This window comes from Tetranychus urticae, chromosome 3 (assembly GCF_039701765.1).
Source record: "Tetranychus urticae isolate SD_2017Ah chromosome 3, NJAU_TeUrti_SD_1.0, whole genome shotgun sequence".
NCBI classification, from domain to species: domain Eukaryota; kingdom Metazoa; phylum Arthropoda; class Arachnida; order Trombidiformes; family Tetranychidae; genus Tetranychus; species Tetranychus urticae.
The window spans coordinates 19,928,822-19,944,407 of NC_142960.1; the positions used below are offsets into that span (position 1 = coordinate 19,928,822).

Sequence of the window (15,586 nt, forward strand, 5' to 3'; positions counted from 1 at the left end):
TTGAATCGGCCTTTTTCTTTGACCGTTGGAGTAAGCGTCCTGAAACTTATTATTCGTGCATAATAATTGTTACCAATAAATGCTTCATTGAAATTTTTTTTTGATTTATCAACAGTTTGCTTGATTTTGGCCAGTGGTCATTAAACTTTGAATCTCCACATTTCGAGAATGGCATCACCTACAGTCGTCATTCTTTGACCAAACACTAGATTTTAATATGAGCTATAATATAATATAACGAAATACCGCATAAATCTGAACTAATTCATTTAATAATGAATGTTGTTCTAGCACTAAGATTTGTGTTGAGTAACTTTATAAATGAAGTCTAAAAACTGACAACATAAGTAATGAAATGCTATAACTTTTTTTGTAGAATCTTGGTTCAGCAAATATTTCAATGTATTATAAATCATTATAAAAACGAATGATTGGCTAGAGAATGTCCCTTGTAGGTCATGCTATTCTCGAAATATTGTGGTTTAAAGTTCTAAAACCAACGGCAAAAATAAAGAGAACTGCTGCTAAATTGAGAAAAGTATTCAATCAATGATGTGTTCCAATAAGTTTTATGGACTAGCAATAAGTTTGACCTCTCTAACTCTTATAGTCACCGAAATTGGTCGGTTTGAATGAAAATCGAACTTATCTATTTGTACAGAATTAGAAAATTTTATTTCTCAAAAAATTTACATTTTCTGGTTGACAATCAAAATTTACATCAATGAAATAGAGTTTCATGAAAAAATTTGCTTCCTTAGCTGAATAAAAGGCCATCGAAGTTTCAACTTTGATCTCGTTTTTCGCGAAAACTGTCTATCGGATGAAATTTACAAGAGTACCAACAGATTCAGTTTTTATTTCCCTACAAACCCACCAAGTCTCAACTCTTTACCCAAATTTTTGAGCCTTTGGTAGCCCTCTTTGCATTTCATTTGTAAGTTTAACCAGAAAATTGGTTTATTTACCAAGAAATGGGTTAGATGAACTTTGTTTGTTTAATAAGTTGTTCCTTGTACATTTACAACGCAAATATCATGACCGAAATGCTATAATGGAAAGTTATTTGATTGAATTGTATTATTAATTAGTAAAGAGTCAAATTGGTGAAAGAATGGCGATTGTAGGTATTACCATTCTCGAATTATCGAGGTTCAAAGTTTTATGTCCGATGGCCAAAATAAAGAGAACTGTTGCTAAATTGAAAAATATTGATGAGAAAAACCTTTAAGGTACACAAATGGATTCAGTTTTCATGTACCTACAAACCAACAGAATCTAACTTCAAAAGAAATTAATTTTTGCCCTTTTTTCCTATTTGTTTCGATTTGTGCATAAATTTTACAATTGTATCTTTTTAGTAACAGCCAAAGATCTATACTCTTTTGGTGACAACTAACAATTACTTTTGTTGGTTTGTAGTGACATAAAAACTGAGTCCATTTGTGCAATTTAAAAGTTTATCTGATCAATATTTTCGAGAAAATTGAGTCCAAAGTTGAAACTTCCAACGCCTTTTATTTAATCATGGAAGCAGCTTTTTTCATGAAACTCTATTTTGACTATCAACCAGAAAATGAACTTAATCTGAGAACCGAAATTTTCTGCTTCTAAACAAATAGATAAGTTCGATTTTCAGTAGAACCGATCTCTCTGTTTGAACATATGAATTAGAAGGCCAAAACTTATTTTTAGTTCATAAAAATTGTTTGTGCACAACATGGATTGAACACTTTTTTCAATTTATAAACAGTTCTCTCAATTTCGGCAATCGTTCTTAAAACTTTGAACATCGATATCTCGAGAATGGTACCACTTAGAATCATGATTCTTGCAACAATCATTAGATTTTATTTAGGACTTTAATGAAATGAAATGTTTGATAATTTAGGAAACCACAAAAAAGTCATAGCATTGTATCATTAATCTTAACAATCTAAACTAAACTAAATTTACTTTCAGTAAAATATCTACAGGAAAATAACAATCTCTTATGTTGGTCCATTTTTTTAGCATTCTTAACCTAAATGGACTCGACCTTTGCCACTCTTAATGAAGAAACTCAATTGTTGACATCATCTTATGGTGAAGATGAATTCGGTTTACATTATAAACAAAGTTAATTGTCATTTGATAATGATAATGACTATTTTATCAAGACACATTAATTGTTTTAACCGTCAAAATTGATTTCATATATTGTATTATTGTGATTATCAAATAACTTGGAATGCTTATTTTAATTACATTTATCCTCATTTTATTGTAAAATCAATGTTTAAAGTAAAACCATAAAGATTGATAGGAGGCGTTAATACATTCATGATTCAACATTTTGCAATGAGAAAAGTTTCCATCACTTCTCCATCATTACAGCTTGCGTCGAGTTGAGTGCATGGCTTAGCTTGAAATAAATTCATTGCACATATTTTCCTTGCATTCATCTAGCTGTTCCATCCATTGGAAAAACTTTCAGGTCCAACTAGCGGTGAAGTCGATGAAGGTAATAAAGTTTACGGATTTTATTTCGTTTGCGTTCGTAGGTTTGACAAGTTGACATGATCATGGAAATAAAAGCACGGAATTCACTTTTTTTAACCAACAAACAGTTAGGACCTTTATGGTTAGTGGCCAACTTGATATTATTCAATCTCTTTTTCAATAGTTTCTCCTTACTACTCAGATAGTATGCGAATGGATGGAATAGAGTTGGTCGCTTTGCAATCGGTTCAGTTTGGATAGAAACGTCTTTGGTTTCTGGAAACTGGTTTTGGCTTTTGGAAATTTCTTTGGACAGTTGAATATTTATATTACTTACTTCTTCAATTGCAGCGTTTAAAAGTTCAGCTTTGGCAGCGAAACCACCAAGAATATCGTTTTCTTTTCTGCGTAATTCAATTTCATTTCTGATATCACGAATAGCTTTCACCAAATAATCACGATGCTCATGTAATGCCAAATTTCGTTCAGAATCCATTTTAAATGAGATGAATCAACTACTTATCAATAAAGTTGCTAAACATTAAAATATCAATTAGACAATAAACTGAATTCAATAAATAAACAAAACAAATCTTAAGTAAAAAAACAGTATTAAAGATCACCATTACACTTACCTTGCTTTATATTCAGTCTTTATGTTGTCAGCTTTAAGTAATATTGAAGTTGATCGTGTGCTTGGAACTGGGTTATTGGCATTGTATTTAAGATTGTATTGATTATCCAAACATTGGTGCTCTTGGTGGGTGTGAAAAGGTGCTTGAAAAGGCCAGAGAAGTTTGATAACGCTTAAAAATTGATGAAAACAATCAAACCATTTTTTGTCATCTTCTCAATGTTGAAAAACTCTTCACCCCTGGAAATTTCCCTGTGTAAATTGAAACTTCTGAACAGTTTTTAAAGGTATTTTTTACTTTTAGCTTTTAGCTCAACATGATTGTTAATTAAAGTTACATTTCAATGGTTAAATCGTTAAATTATGCACTTTTTCGCTTGATTTTTTTACTCACAAAAATCTAGTATCAATGTAGCAGTACTTTTGATGAGTTGAAGTTTACTCAATGATTATCTTAAATTGCCATCAGATCAACTTGAACACCTTAAAATCAAATAAGATCCTCTTTGCTCGTTATGAAACTATCATTTGAAGAAACAAACCAAATAGCAATTAGTCAATTACTCATTGTATAAATCAACTAATTTTATTAATCGTTCGTGCTTTGTACAATCATTTAGTTTATTTACAAGTTTGTTAGTTGATTTCAATGATGCATCGCTAGACAAATGACTAATAAAAAAACTAGTAATAAGTGAATCATCAAGACTTTTAAGCCAACGTAAGCGTTTGTTGAAGGTTATTGATTAGTGATTAATAGTTCCGTTTCCGAATCAGGAAAATAAAATCAAACAAAAAAGGGGCAAATTAAACAATTCCAATCAATCAAGAAACTCTTCGCTTTTATCATCGAATGTCTGATTGATGATAGTTCAAGCTTGTCTGCAGAAAGTGACATTCAAGTTTATATTTAAACAACAGAAATCAAACGTCATTGAACATTCGCCTTTTGTTTTAGTCAACGACTTTCGGTTAGATTGTCCAAGTTGAGATTATCGTTTGAAGAAGCTTGATTTTGAAAAGCCCAGCTCCAGGCTTATTTAATGCAATATTATAAGTTCAGAAATTTTTTAGTGAGAATTTGATTGAAAGATATTTTTTGTACGAAAATTTAAATTCAAAGTTGATTACTCAACTTGCAGTTAAATACATCAAAGTAAACGGCTGCATTTGCAAGAAGACTTGTGATTGATTAACAGGTAGTTTGTCTGTCTGTTTTACCTGTCTTAAACATTTTAATCTCTGTCGATGTTTTTGGTTTACTTTGAAGCAGACAGAAAACCCAAAAAACCCATAGACAGACAACTGCTTAGATAACCAAACCAGAAGGCAAGTTGCTCACTCGGTCATATAATACTAAAAGTTACATAAGCGTTAGTCTTGTTTCCTCAACCCTTTATTTTAGATTTTATTTCTTATCCTTTTTTTAACAAGTTCAACTTGATTTTTTCAGTTTAATTTTATAATTTTCAACTTAATTTACTTTGTGTTGTAAGATCAACCTTAAATTTTAACAAAATGGCCAGTGAAAAGAAAGATATGTTCAATTACATTGAAGAAACTCTGAAGCCTATGCCAAAGGAAGAGTGTACCAAAATGTATGCAGATTGGTCTGATAAATATGAAGAGGTGAGTAATTGACTTTGTAATTAATATGATTCACCAATTACGGAATTGCATAATTTCGCATAATTGATAAGAAATGGATCTTGACTGCTGTAAAACAACTCTTCACTTGTTGCTTGGTCGTCATTAAAAGATGGACATTATCTGGATGATTCCTCCTGTTTTTGGATTATTGTAAACAATATGTTCCAATGTTGATACATGATATTATCTTTTGTCCTAGGATATGCCTGGTTGTGGATATAACGCTCCTCAAGGAGCTGCAGCTAAGTTCAACGAATTGAATTTACCAAAGGATTCCAAGATCCTCGACTGTGGAGCTGGAACTGGATTGTTAGGTAAAGCATTGACTGAACTTGGATATACCAATCTCGAGGCTTTGGATGGATGTGAAAAGATGGCCGAGAAAGCTAAAGAGGTCAGTCTGATGCCCAGTAATTTATTAACAGCCAATTAACTTGAAGGTAAATTTACTTTCAGAAAAATATCTACAAGAAAATAACAATCTCTTATGTTGGACCTGAGATTGAACTGCCTCTTGAACCAGAATCTTATGATGCTTTGATAATGGTTGGAGTTTTTTGTCCTGGTCACTTTCCATTACACATTGGAACTTTTAAACAATTTTTAAAGGTCCTCAAAAAAGGTAAGTAAATTAATTTACTTTTAAAGCATACTTGAGACTAATAATCTTTATCAAACTAAGGTGGAATCATCACATGGGCAATGGCCAATCCTGATCGATATGCAGAACGAGATGAGACTTATGCCAACAATGGATTCCAAAAGATTATGGACAGTCTTGTGGCTGAAGGTTTGGTTGAGGTTGTAGCTGACCATCCAAAAGTTCAACAAGACTATCTTAAAGGTGAAGATGGTTTCTTCTGGGCTCTCCGTAAATTATGAAGCCATATTTAATTAAATAATGAAACTTTATAATCGAGATCTTAAATTGATTAAATAAGTTGAAAGAATAAAAAACTGATTGATTATCAAATGCCATTGGCCGCCATTAAATTGCTAGACTGACAGAAACATACTGATAATTGTAAATAACCGGCATCATCTCAAGGAACTTGTGAATTTTTATTTTATCTTGAAAATTTTCTAGAAATCATTTGAACATATTGAATATGATACTTTTAAATACATTTAAAATATGAATAATTCAGATTGAAATATAACTCACCCTGGTTTCATTGTCTACAGTCAATTTCTTAATGAATTTTAGGTAATGGGATAATATTTCAAGGAAAAATGTCACCAAATACTTTAAATTGGATAAACCAATAACTTCGACAAGAATAACAATGATGTTGATGAAGTTGGTGATGGCAATGATCGATTGTGTTAACAACAGAATTAAGTCTGTTCTTTCTTCCAGGATTCTTCCAGGCACAATCTATTTTTTCAAGAGTCACAATTTTCGATTAAATGCTTCTGCACAGTGATGATTTATAAATTAGACATCTTTTCAATTCCGTCAATGAATCCAACTCTTATATAAAACAACACTTCACACGTTTCAACAGTTGATTTTAACATTTTACCTTGTAATATCATTTCCAGTGTCTTGTATAGTATATTATTTGGTATAAAAATGATTCTCTCAGATTCATTTTCAATTAATCTCATTTTTTGATTGTCTCTCAAAAAATGAGATAAAGTCTCTCGTAATCTTTCCATTCTCTGATTGTTGACTATGAGGTCCATTCAGCTGATCTTGAACTTTTGATCTTCTTAGTTTTAACAACATGTCATCTTCAATCACCAATTTACAAGCATGTATGTTAGGCTGTTAAAAGAAACATAAAGAAAGTAAGTTCGATTGGAAATATATGAAAATACGGTCGTAAAAAACCATTTTATCAAATTGTATTGATGAGTTTTCTGAAGTTTTTTAATTACAATCGAAAGTCAAAGTTTTTCCAAATACTCCTTATTGTCATTATTTAAGAGCATCAGTCGTCAGTGCCCATTCCCTGAATGACTCTAAATCAGGATGACCAAAGCCTTCAAGAACAGTAAAAGCAAAAATGAGTGCATATCGATAACCATAATCCAACTCTTGAACTGCATGAGGATTCTCATAAGATGAAGTCCAAGCAGCATATCGACCAATTTTGGGTTCAACCAACAATGGACTAAAAGGCTCTGGTCCTGGTCCAGTAAGAAATTCAGTTCGTCCTCCACCGAAGTCTTCATCAATTGTAGATAACCACAAAATTGAAGTAACAATCAAATTGGGCGATCTAAGTTTATCAATGTGTCTAAATTCACGGAATTGGACAACTGGATGATAACGAGTGAACTGACAAACTCCATGAAACATAAGATACTCTTCAGGTAAACCAAATGCTAATCCTACGGCAGACTGTAAAGGAAACCAAAAAATCAATTGAATACAATTTAATACAATGAAGTCTAATTTAGCAAAGTGGACAAATCACTTACACGAGCAGCTTCAGAGGTATTCTTGATCAACTGGAAATCACTTTCTGTTAATACACCATTTTCAGTTCCATTTCGAAATAGATTGTGCAAATTAATCCATTTCAAGTTTATTGACTCGCGATTATGGAAATTAGTTTGACCCATTCTATCGATCACTTTCATTGCCAGTTGCCGCAATTTCATTGTGTCTGCTCGACTAACCAATTCATCTGTAATCATGGTTCCACATCGTTGCGGGTTTAAACCCAGCTCAGCTTCCTTCTTGTAACCAGTAGGATGACAGTCAACTTCATGCAAACTGAAAATAAAATGAAAACAAACCAGATTAGTTTATAGGTTAAAGGTCCCGAAGGCAATGCACTGACTTTATTATGATATTAATAAATGATTACTAACCTTATTTGCGGAAAATGTTGATCAACTGTAGCCAGGAAATTGAAAAATTGTCCCTCTTGTTGTTCATAATAATCACCAACCTGTGGATTTGCATTACCATGGGCGTTGTCTGAGGAGTTTGACTGCTTTACATATGGCTGTGGAGATGATTGGGAAGATGGCTGAGAAGATGACTCTGGTGATGTCTGTTGATTATTAACTTGTGATGGACTCAATATATACAAAGTTAATGAGACTAGTGAAATCATTAGGATAGTTAGTTTAACCGAGGAAGCATCCCATGACTCTGAAGATAATTTCTTTGACTTTTCATTGTTTCGTCTGTCAACCTGGCTTGTAACTTGAATTGATCTCCTATTAATCAATTTAGTTTGACTTTGGCTTCCTTTGAAACGATTTGACACTTGTGAAGACGGATTGAATGGAGGCATACTTGGTGTTGATTATAAAAAACAAAGAATCAAATTTTGATTGTTAGCACAAAATACATGTAACATTATTGGCATCAAATTTAACTATAAGATGAATATGAAGTCAGTTGAAGTTAAATGGGACGGTTAAAATTGATGACGATGATGGCCTGAAAAAAAAGTAACAGAACAACGACCGAGAATAGTGTTTAAAAAGGAAAACTTGATTCTCTCAAGTTTTATTTAAGTCTCATCGTTACAGTTATGATTCCGTTTGGGGGAAGAGCGAGGATAGGGAAGATGAAAGGTGAGGGAGAAGAAAGGTAAGTTGTGAGCAAAGATTAAGGAAGGTGAATTAGTTTATTTGAACGATTTGAAATACAAAAGGCATGGACGACGATTTTTAATGTTGATAAATGTGGTTGGTCAATTTTCACTGGCAATTATTTCTTAATAGTGAAACAATTGGCTTTCGTATTTCGTAAAATCAACAATGAGATTCTTTTAATAATTTAGTTTTCGCACTTGATAAATTCAATTCCAATCCAGATTGTTAAACAATAATACTTTTGAACGTTAATGATCAATAATGATATTCATTGGTCTTCCAAGGATTAATAACTTATCTTTTAAGAAGGAAATAATGACCAAGAGATGAGGATAAATGCAGGTAAATGAACATAACCAAAGTTAGAGTAAATGAATGATAAAATTTTGAGATGAAAGATCAAACCATTGGCTCATCTAAAAGAGTCCATCAAATCATCAGTTTCAGGGAACAGAAGTGGAGCTCTGTAGTTGGATGCTTGTCGATGGTTAGCGAGATATTTAAGCTTGGACAACAATTCCTTCCTATCTTGGCCTTGAATGTTATACGCTAATCCTGTGGCTGGACTGCCCGTTGAACCAGTTGAAGCAGCAGCGGCTGCGGCAGCTCGAGCTGAAATTTTCTTGTCATTTTCCTTAATATCGCTTATATTAACAGCTGAAATTTTAATAGAAACAAAATAAAAATAAAATGTAAACAAAGTGTAAATAAAAATTGGTAAAAAAACCTTTGATTCAAGACTAACCTGGGAAAGATGGGAAAGATGGTGGAGTGTATATCGGTGGTGTATAAGACGGAAGTGGAAGGTAATTTGGTATGGTTGGGAAGCTGCGATAATCTGGATAATCAGCCAAATTCAGGTAAGAATAATAAGGATTGATGCCACCCCATGGTCCTAAAGGTGAAATTGGCGGTATTCCACTAAGACCAGCCAAACTGGATAAATATTGTGAGTAAGGAATAGCAGCTGATGCCGCAGATATAGCGGAAGGTGTAATTGAATTACTTAAACTTGACAGGGAAAGAGGATACATTCCACCGAGTGATGAAGATCCAAAGTTTGAGAATGGAGATAATCTGAAAAATCATTTAAATAAAAAAGTAAGTAAAAATTGAAATAAAATTGAAATAAAAATTGCCTCTAATGTAACATAAAAATACCTAAAAATAGCTTATTCGTACTATTTTCACGATAATAAACTTCTGATTAAAATATAATTGAGTTTCAATACACCAATTGTTGCTTGTGATAATGAGAATATAATTATTTTTGCGGTAATCAAGAGATTTCCTGTTAATTAGTTCCATTAAATTACTGATAGTGAAAAATAAATTGTAATCACAATTGTTAGGAAGAATAGTTTTCCATGAAATGGAGTTGTTTTCATTTTGACTGTTATTATTTATAAATGTTATTCACTTGATCACTAAGGAAATCATTGAATACAAAAATCAGTCGATTGTTGATAAAATTAACTTACGAGACTGGGAATGGAACGTAATGACGCCGACGATTCCTCATCATCATGTATAGAAGGCGGTTAAATAAGCCAGCTGATACTTCGGACATGAGAAGAGCACAAGTCAAGGAGATGATTAATGAACGGTAAATATATTTTGATTTCATTTTTATTTTTATTATTTGATTTATTGATTGATGTTTAAATTTTCACAGGTTTTAAAGGCACAAGAATAGAAACACACACCACAAGAGTAAATGATGAATGTCCAGTTGGTTGGATTGTTGTTAAAGATCATGTAAAACAAAACAGTGAAGAAGTCAACTTTAATGGTAAATCTCACCAATTGTCTCCAACATGAGTAAAAAAGGACGATGTTAACCGGGCCAAAATAAGAAACGAAATCCCGAATTGTGGGCTTGGTTAGCCAATTTTATAAAGTGTCATACACCACTGATTACCCGAATGATAGAGGTTAAATTCATCTTCATCTCATCATCATTTCAAGATCATTTTAATGTTTCCCTCCAATGGTCAAAGGTCAACTCCAACCGACCAATGCCTCGATGGTCAATCTAATTGAGATATTGAGTGGAAAGGAGAGAAAAAAGAAGATTTGAATTTACATGATGACACATTTTCCTCGTTTTCTTATGGGCCTCAACTTTAATTTCAAGTTATCTACATAAACATTATACCCTTTGGTAACCATAAAGATTTATGCTTTCTTCATGAGTTGCTCTTGTCTCCCATTAACTGACCTTCTTGATTCAAGTCACTAAACTCACTGGACTGAGTTAAAGGGGCAAAGATGATAATAGTGAAGGCTGGTTAGAAACAAAAATTAATTTCTCCTGGTGCCTTTTCTTGTGCCCTTTATTCCTTCACTCTTAGCGGTTTCTGTTAATGGTTTACTATAATGGAGAGCTTGTTAGTGTTGAGATTGTAATTAATCGGGGAAAAGTGGTCATCATAATTTGTATATGTATTTTTGTTAAATATCCTCACTGTCATTATTTTAGTTGGCCTGGATTAGAGTGATAATAGAGTATAATGATGAGTCTGATGGTGATGAGTGTAATGATAATGAATGTCTACAACGGAAATCATATACTGCTGGACAATTAGAGCAGTTCACAACAATCAGAGCGATTGATCGTTGAAACAAGTGGTTAACAAAAAAAGGAAGAAGAAATTTACTTTTAAATCATCTTCTTTCAGCTTCAAGATTGACTTGCCAAAAATTGACCAAAACTTTTGTTTATTAACCTTTTTTAATTATTTTGTCCAACTAAAACCCAATTTTACATGTTAATGAATATTCAACACTAAATGGAAAATGAAAAGCTATTTATAAGAAAATGATAAAACAATTCAATGTTGCTACTATTTTCTCAATTATTCACTCAATTTTTCTTTATTTTTCAGATGAACCCTTTTTCAATTCGAATTGAATAGTTTTCACATTCTTGGTGTAGTGTTTATGTTATAACATTTACAGATCATCACACAAGCACACATGCAACTTACTCGCCTCTTACATTCATGTATTTTTTTAATGTACTGGGACCGCCAATTTTTGAGGTTTGAGTCCATGATGTTCGAGGCTTTCGATGAACCCTTTTATACAAATAGCACATTGAATCTCTGGAAATGAAAGAAAGGTAACAGTCTAGTTGGACGGACCCAAGGCATAACTAAAAAGACCTTTAAATCAGTATCCAATCAAGAGGATCTTTTAAATTTAAAATCAAACACTGAAAATAACATGAAATGTAAAGATATCAAAGCTGATTGCTGTTCATTTGTTTAACCACTAATACAGTAATCAAATGCTTTAACAAAAAATACAATAGCAAACATGGATTAATGAATTGAAATAAACACATGAGCGTCTTTTTCTGTGATTCCATCAAACTTTGTGTTAACTTAACGCTCCTCCCTGTGTCCGTAGTACTAGACTATTGCCGAAAGAAAGGTTAGAAAAAAATTAGATTTTGAAATTATAAAGGCTAGAGACAAAAGTGTGAGAAATAAGTGAAAATTCATCAAAATCATTGAGGTAGTGGGATAAAGTTCAGTTGTTACCTTGAGTTATCAAGCCACAGCATTCTTTTCATTTCTCAGCTTCTCAGATTTCTTACAAAATTCTTCCTAAGCTAGTTAGCCCGGGTCAACTTGGTTATAATATGGAAGGAAGTTCAACTAACAGATTGATTCTTAAATGCAAGTAATGTCAAGAATTGAAAAATTGTCAAGAAATGTAAGATTATAATGAGATTGAACTTATTGTTTTCGAGCAACTGACATCAGAACAGACCCATGAAAAAATCTACAAATAGCTACTGACCAATCAACGTCGGAAAAGATCGAAAGGCTTAAATAAAAGTTTACTACTTAAGAAAAAGAAAAGGCAGTAAAATTAGGAAGTCTAGTTGATCAATGGTATCCAATGGTATTTCATGTGCACCTTTTTTCAAAGAACAGACATACCAAGTTAAAATGATTGATTCTGTTACTATTGATATAACAACTTTTTTAGCATTCTTAACCTAAATGGACTCGACCTTTGCCACTCTTAATGAAGAAACTAAATTGTTGACATCATCTTATGGTGAAGATGAATTCGGTTTACATTATAAACAAAGTTAATTATCATTTGCTAATGATAATGACTATTTTATCAAGACACATTAATTGTTTTAACCGTCAAAATTGATTTCATATATTGTATTATTGTGATTATCAAATAACTTGGAATGCTTATTTTAATTACATTTATCCTCATTTTATTGTAAAATCAATGTTTAAAGTAAAACCATAAAGATTGATAGGAGGCGTTAATACATTCATGATTCAACATTTTGCAATGAGAAAAGTTTCCATCACTTGGCGTTCTTCATTTGTTATAAATCAATATGGTTTTAGAGTACATTATTATTAAGAGTACTTGATTGGATGAACATGAGTACCTACAAAAATTTTAACATATTCAGATTAAAAAAATGTTACTCTATCGATATGAGGCAAGTGATTTAATGATTTAATTCAGGTTGCAGCTCAAATAATATTTTACAATTGAATACAGCTTGCGTCAATAATTTTTTTGTGGTTTGCCTGGCGCTTATTTAGGTAAATTAGTTGAGTGCTTAGCTTAACTGCGTTAAAATCAAATTAATTGAACTATTTTCCAAGTATATATTGAATTGGATAGTTTTCACATTCTTGGTGTAGTGTTTAAGTTATAACATTTACATACCATCACACAAGCACACATGCAACTTACTCGCCCCTTACATTCATCTACTTTTTTAAATGTAGATAATTAACTATTGACTGGGACCGCCAATTTATGAGCTTTGAGTCCATGATATTCGAGGCTTTTCCTTTCGATGAACCCCTTTTTACAAATAGCACATTGAATCTCTGTAAATGAAAGAAATTTCAGAAAAAAAAACATTAGATTTTGGAATAATAAAAGCTATAGACAATAGTAGGAGAAATAAGTTAAAATTCACCAAAATCATTGAGGTTATTAGCCTAAGTAATTAATAAAGATGCAAAAAATAAGTATATACGATAGAACCAAAAGTAAGATAAGCTTAATAGAGGAATGGTTAGTAAATAAACAAGAACGTAAAAAAACTAGAGCATATGATAAATTATACCTCTGGCCTTGAAGGCTTTGCAGTGACGTCCATGACTATTTAATTTATGGACACAGTTCTGCCTCCATTTCGCTGTAAAACTTTGACCACATGGACAATGCATAATCGAATCAGTTCGCATTTTCTTCTTATTATGTTTCTTTGTGCTATGAATGTTGAGAGCAACGCAGGTTAAAAATGTCTTTTTACAAAGTTGACATTGTTCTCCGATAGCTGAGAAAGAAACAGAGAGAAAAAATCAAAAATTAATGGTTCATAATGTAATTTGTAGGAAAATTACGAGATCTTGATTGAAGATTACATAATGTTTACTTACTTTTCTCTACAGAACGCGAACAAATTTTCTGATGCTCACTCCAGTCAGTAATAGAGTTGAGATATTCACCACATTTACAACTGAAAACGTTTCTTTTCATGGAGAGCAGGAGTTGGACACCTTCGTCATCACTTTCTTCATATATGCCTCCACTGTTAGAGACACTTGAAGGTCCAACTATAGTCGATGTCGGTAATACAGTTTCTTGATTTGATTGTGATTGAGTCTCAACGTTTGATAATGTAACATGATTATTGTTGAAGATGATTGCGGTATCGTTTGAAATGCTTAGATGGTCATGTGGATGTTCATGGTGAAGATTGTGTACTTTATCTAGATTAATTTGAGAATCCATTTCCATTGCTCTGGCGAAATTCAGTCCATCGGTAGCGATCTTTTCAATTTTTGCAATAAGATCATGATATTCACTTTTTTTAACCAACAAATAGTTAGGACCTTTATGGTTGGTTGCCAACTTGATATCACTCAATCTCTTCATCAATAGTTTCTCCTTACTACTCAAGTTGTAGGCGATTTGAATTCTGTCTTTGTATTTGTCAGCTTTATGAAATAATGAAGTTGATCGTGTTGCAATTGGTTCAGTTTGGATGGAAACGTCTTTGGTGTCAATCTGTTTACCAATTTCTTTGAACAGTTGTTGAATATTTATTTCACTTACTTCTTCAACTTTAGCGTTTACAAGTTCAGCTTTGCCCTTGAAACCACCAAGAATATCATTTTCTTTTCTGAATAATTCAATTTCATTTCTGATATCACGAATAGCTTTCATCAAATAATCACGACGCTCATGTATTGTCATATTTGGTATGTGACCCGTATTTAATTCAATCATTGCTTGAGCCAAATTTTGTTCAGAACCCATTTTGAATAAGAAGAAGACTCAATCACTTACCAATAATTACAAAAATAGTGAGAAAAAAAATTGTGAACCTAATAACGTAGAAAATATCGTAATTTAGAAAAATATTTATATACAAGAAAGGAAGAAAGGGAGAACGCAATGTAAGATAGGTTAATGCCCCAAGAGCATTAACACAATGAACGAGAAAGGAGAGAGAAAATTTGAGCTGAATAAAATTAAATAAATATAAATCGACAATCAAACATTTAACTGAATCAAAACATAATAAAGATCAGATTACAAGGTGAAATATTAATTAAACAATAATAATATAAATCCAATAAATAAACAAAACAAATCAAAAAATCAATATGAAAGATCCTTCTTCACTTACCTAGTGAATTGTACTCAAGGTTATGGGCTGTGGCCACGCGCCCTAAAACTTGCTCGGGTTAAATAATTTAAATCCAACAATGGTTCGTCAATCAATGTGAATGATTTAAATAATTAAATTGAAAAAATTAAATATAAATTAGAATAAGTGATGATTAAAATATTGATGATCTAAGCAACTTCAACAAAACGTTCTTATTCTTGATGATTTTAGACTCTACCAACAAAGCAGTGATAACATTGACTAATAGATAGCGTTACATGTCAAATGCTCTGAAAATAGCCAAACATTCCTGTCAAAATAGCATTTCTTTTAATCTGACAATTGTGAGCTTCAGAATCTCAAGTTAAGATTTTGAAGCTTTCGTTCCTTGATTATTATAGATTAACCTAGTTTACTTATTGATCTATTGACTGACTCATAGAAATATTTGAAAGAAAAAATACTTGAATTATTATGTTAATAACTTACTGTTAGAGATCAATTGACTCACGAAATGATTTACTTATGTAAGTAATCATAAGCCTGTTAGATTAATTTTAGACTAGGAATTAATT

General features: G+C 32.0%; 5 protein-coding genes and 1 long non-coding RNA gene across 6 annotated transcripts; 2 read left to right on the plus strand and 4 right to left on the minus strand.

Moving 5' to 3' along the window:
* Nucleotides 1-2,234: 2,234 nt before the first annotated feature.
* On the minus strand, nucleotides 2,235-4,365 carry LOC107363247 (uncharacterized). Its single transcript, XM_089269121.1, has 2 exons — nucleotides 3,117-4,365; nucleotides 2,235-3,015 (listed from the first exon to the last, which is right to left on the minus strand). The coding sequence occupies exon 2, from the start codon at nucleotides 2,975-2,977 to the stop codon at nucleotides 2,483-2,485; it is 495 nt and encodes a 164-aa protein (XP_089125247.1). The 5' UTR covers nucleotides 2,978-3,015; nucleotides 3,117-4,365; the 3' UTR covers nucleotides 2,235-2,482.
* Nucleotides 4,366-4,518: 153 nt separating this feature from the next.
* Nucleotides 4,519-5,738, plus strand: LOC107363246 (methyltransferase-like protein 27). Its single transcript, XM_015930441.3, has 4 exons — nucleotides 4,519-4,744; nucleotides 4,965-5,159; nucleotides 5,222-5,387; nucleotides 5,448-5,738. Exons 1-4 carry the CDS (start codon nucleotides 4,634-4,636, stop codon nucleotides 5,645-5,647), a joined length of 672 nt encoding a protein of 223 aa, XP_015785927.1. The 5' UTR covers nucleotides 4,519-4,633; the 3' UTR covers nucleotides 5,648-5,738.
* Nucleotides 5,739-6,576: 838 nt separating this feature from the next.
* Nucleotides 6,577-8,265, minus strand: LOC149093566 (2-oxoglutarate and iron-dependent oxygenase domain-containing protein 3-like). Its single transcript, XM_089269120.1, has 3 exons — nucleotides 7,592-8,265; nucleotides 7,196-7,493; nucleotides 6,577-7,115 (listed from the first exon to the last, which is right to left on the minus strand). The coding sequence occupies exons 1-3, from the start codon at nucleotides 8,020-8,022 to the stop codon at nucleotides 6,690-6,692; spliced, it is 1,155 nt and encodes a 384-aa protein (XP_089125246.1). The 5' UTR covers nucleotides 8,023-8,265; the 3' UTR covers nucleotides 6,577-6,689.
* Nucleotides 8,266-8,342: 77 nt separating this feature from the next.
* On the minus strand, nucleotides 8,343-10,010 carry LOC107363245 (uncharacterized). The gene is made up of 3 exons (XM_015930440.2): nucleotides 9,811-10,010; nucleotides 9,075-9,406; nucleotides 8,343-8,986 (listed from the first exon to the last, which is right to left on the minus strand). The coding sequence occupies exons 1-3, from the start codon at nucleotides 9,954-9,956 to the stop codon at nucleotides 8,742-8,744; spliced, it is 723 nt and encodes a 240-aa protein (XP_015785926.2). The 5' UTR covers nucleotides 9,957-10,010; the 3' UTR covers nucleotides 8,343-8,741.
* On the plus strand, nucleotides 9,795-11,175 carry LOC112538968 (uncharacterized). The gene is made up of 2 exons (XR_003082466.2): nucleotides 9,795-9,935; nucleotides 10,005-11,175. It is a non-coding gene; the product is annotated as an uncharacterized LOC112538968 (long non-coding RNA).
* Nucleotides 11,176-12,809: 1,634 nt separating this feature from the next.
* On the minus strand, nucleotides 12,810-15,203 carry LOC107363325 (uncharacterized). Its single transcript, XM_015930542.3, has 4 exons — nucleotides 15,030-15,203; nucleotides 13,774-14,724; nucleotides 13,458-13,670; nucleotides 12,810-13,215 (listed from the first exon to the last, which is right to left on the minus strand). The coding sequence occupies exons 2-4, from the start codon at nucleotides 14,654-14,656 to the stop codon at nucleotides 13,115-13,117; spliced, it is 1,197 nt and encodes a 398-aa protein (XP_015786028.1). The 5' UTR covers nucleotides 14,657-14,724; nucleotides 15,030-15,203; the 3' UTR covers nucleotides 12,810-13,114.
* Between the last annotated feature and the right edge of the window lie 383 nt (nucleotides 15,204-15,586).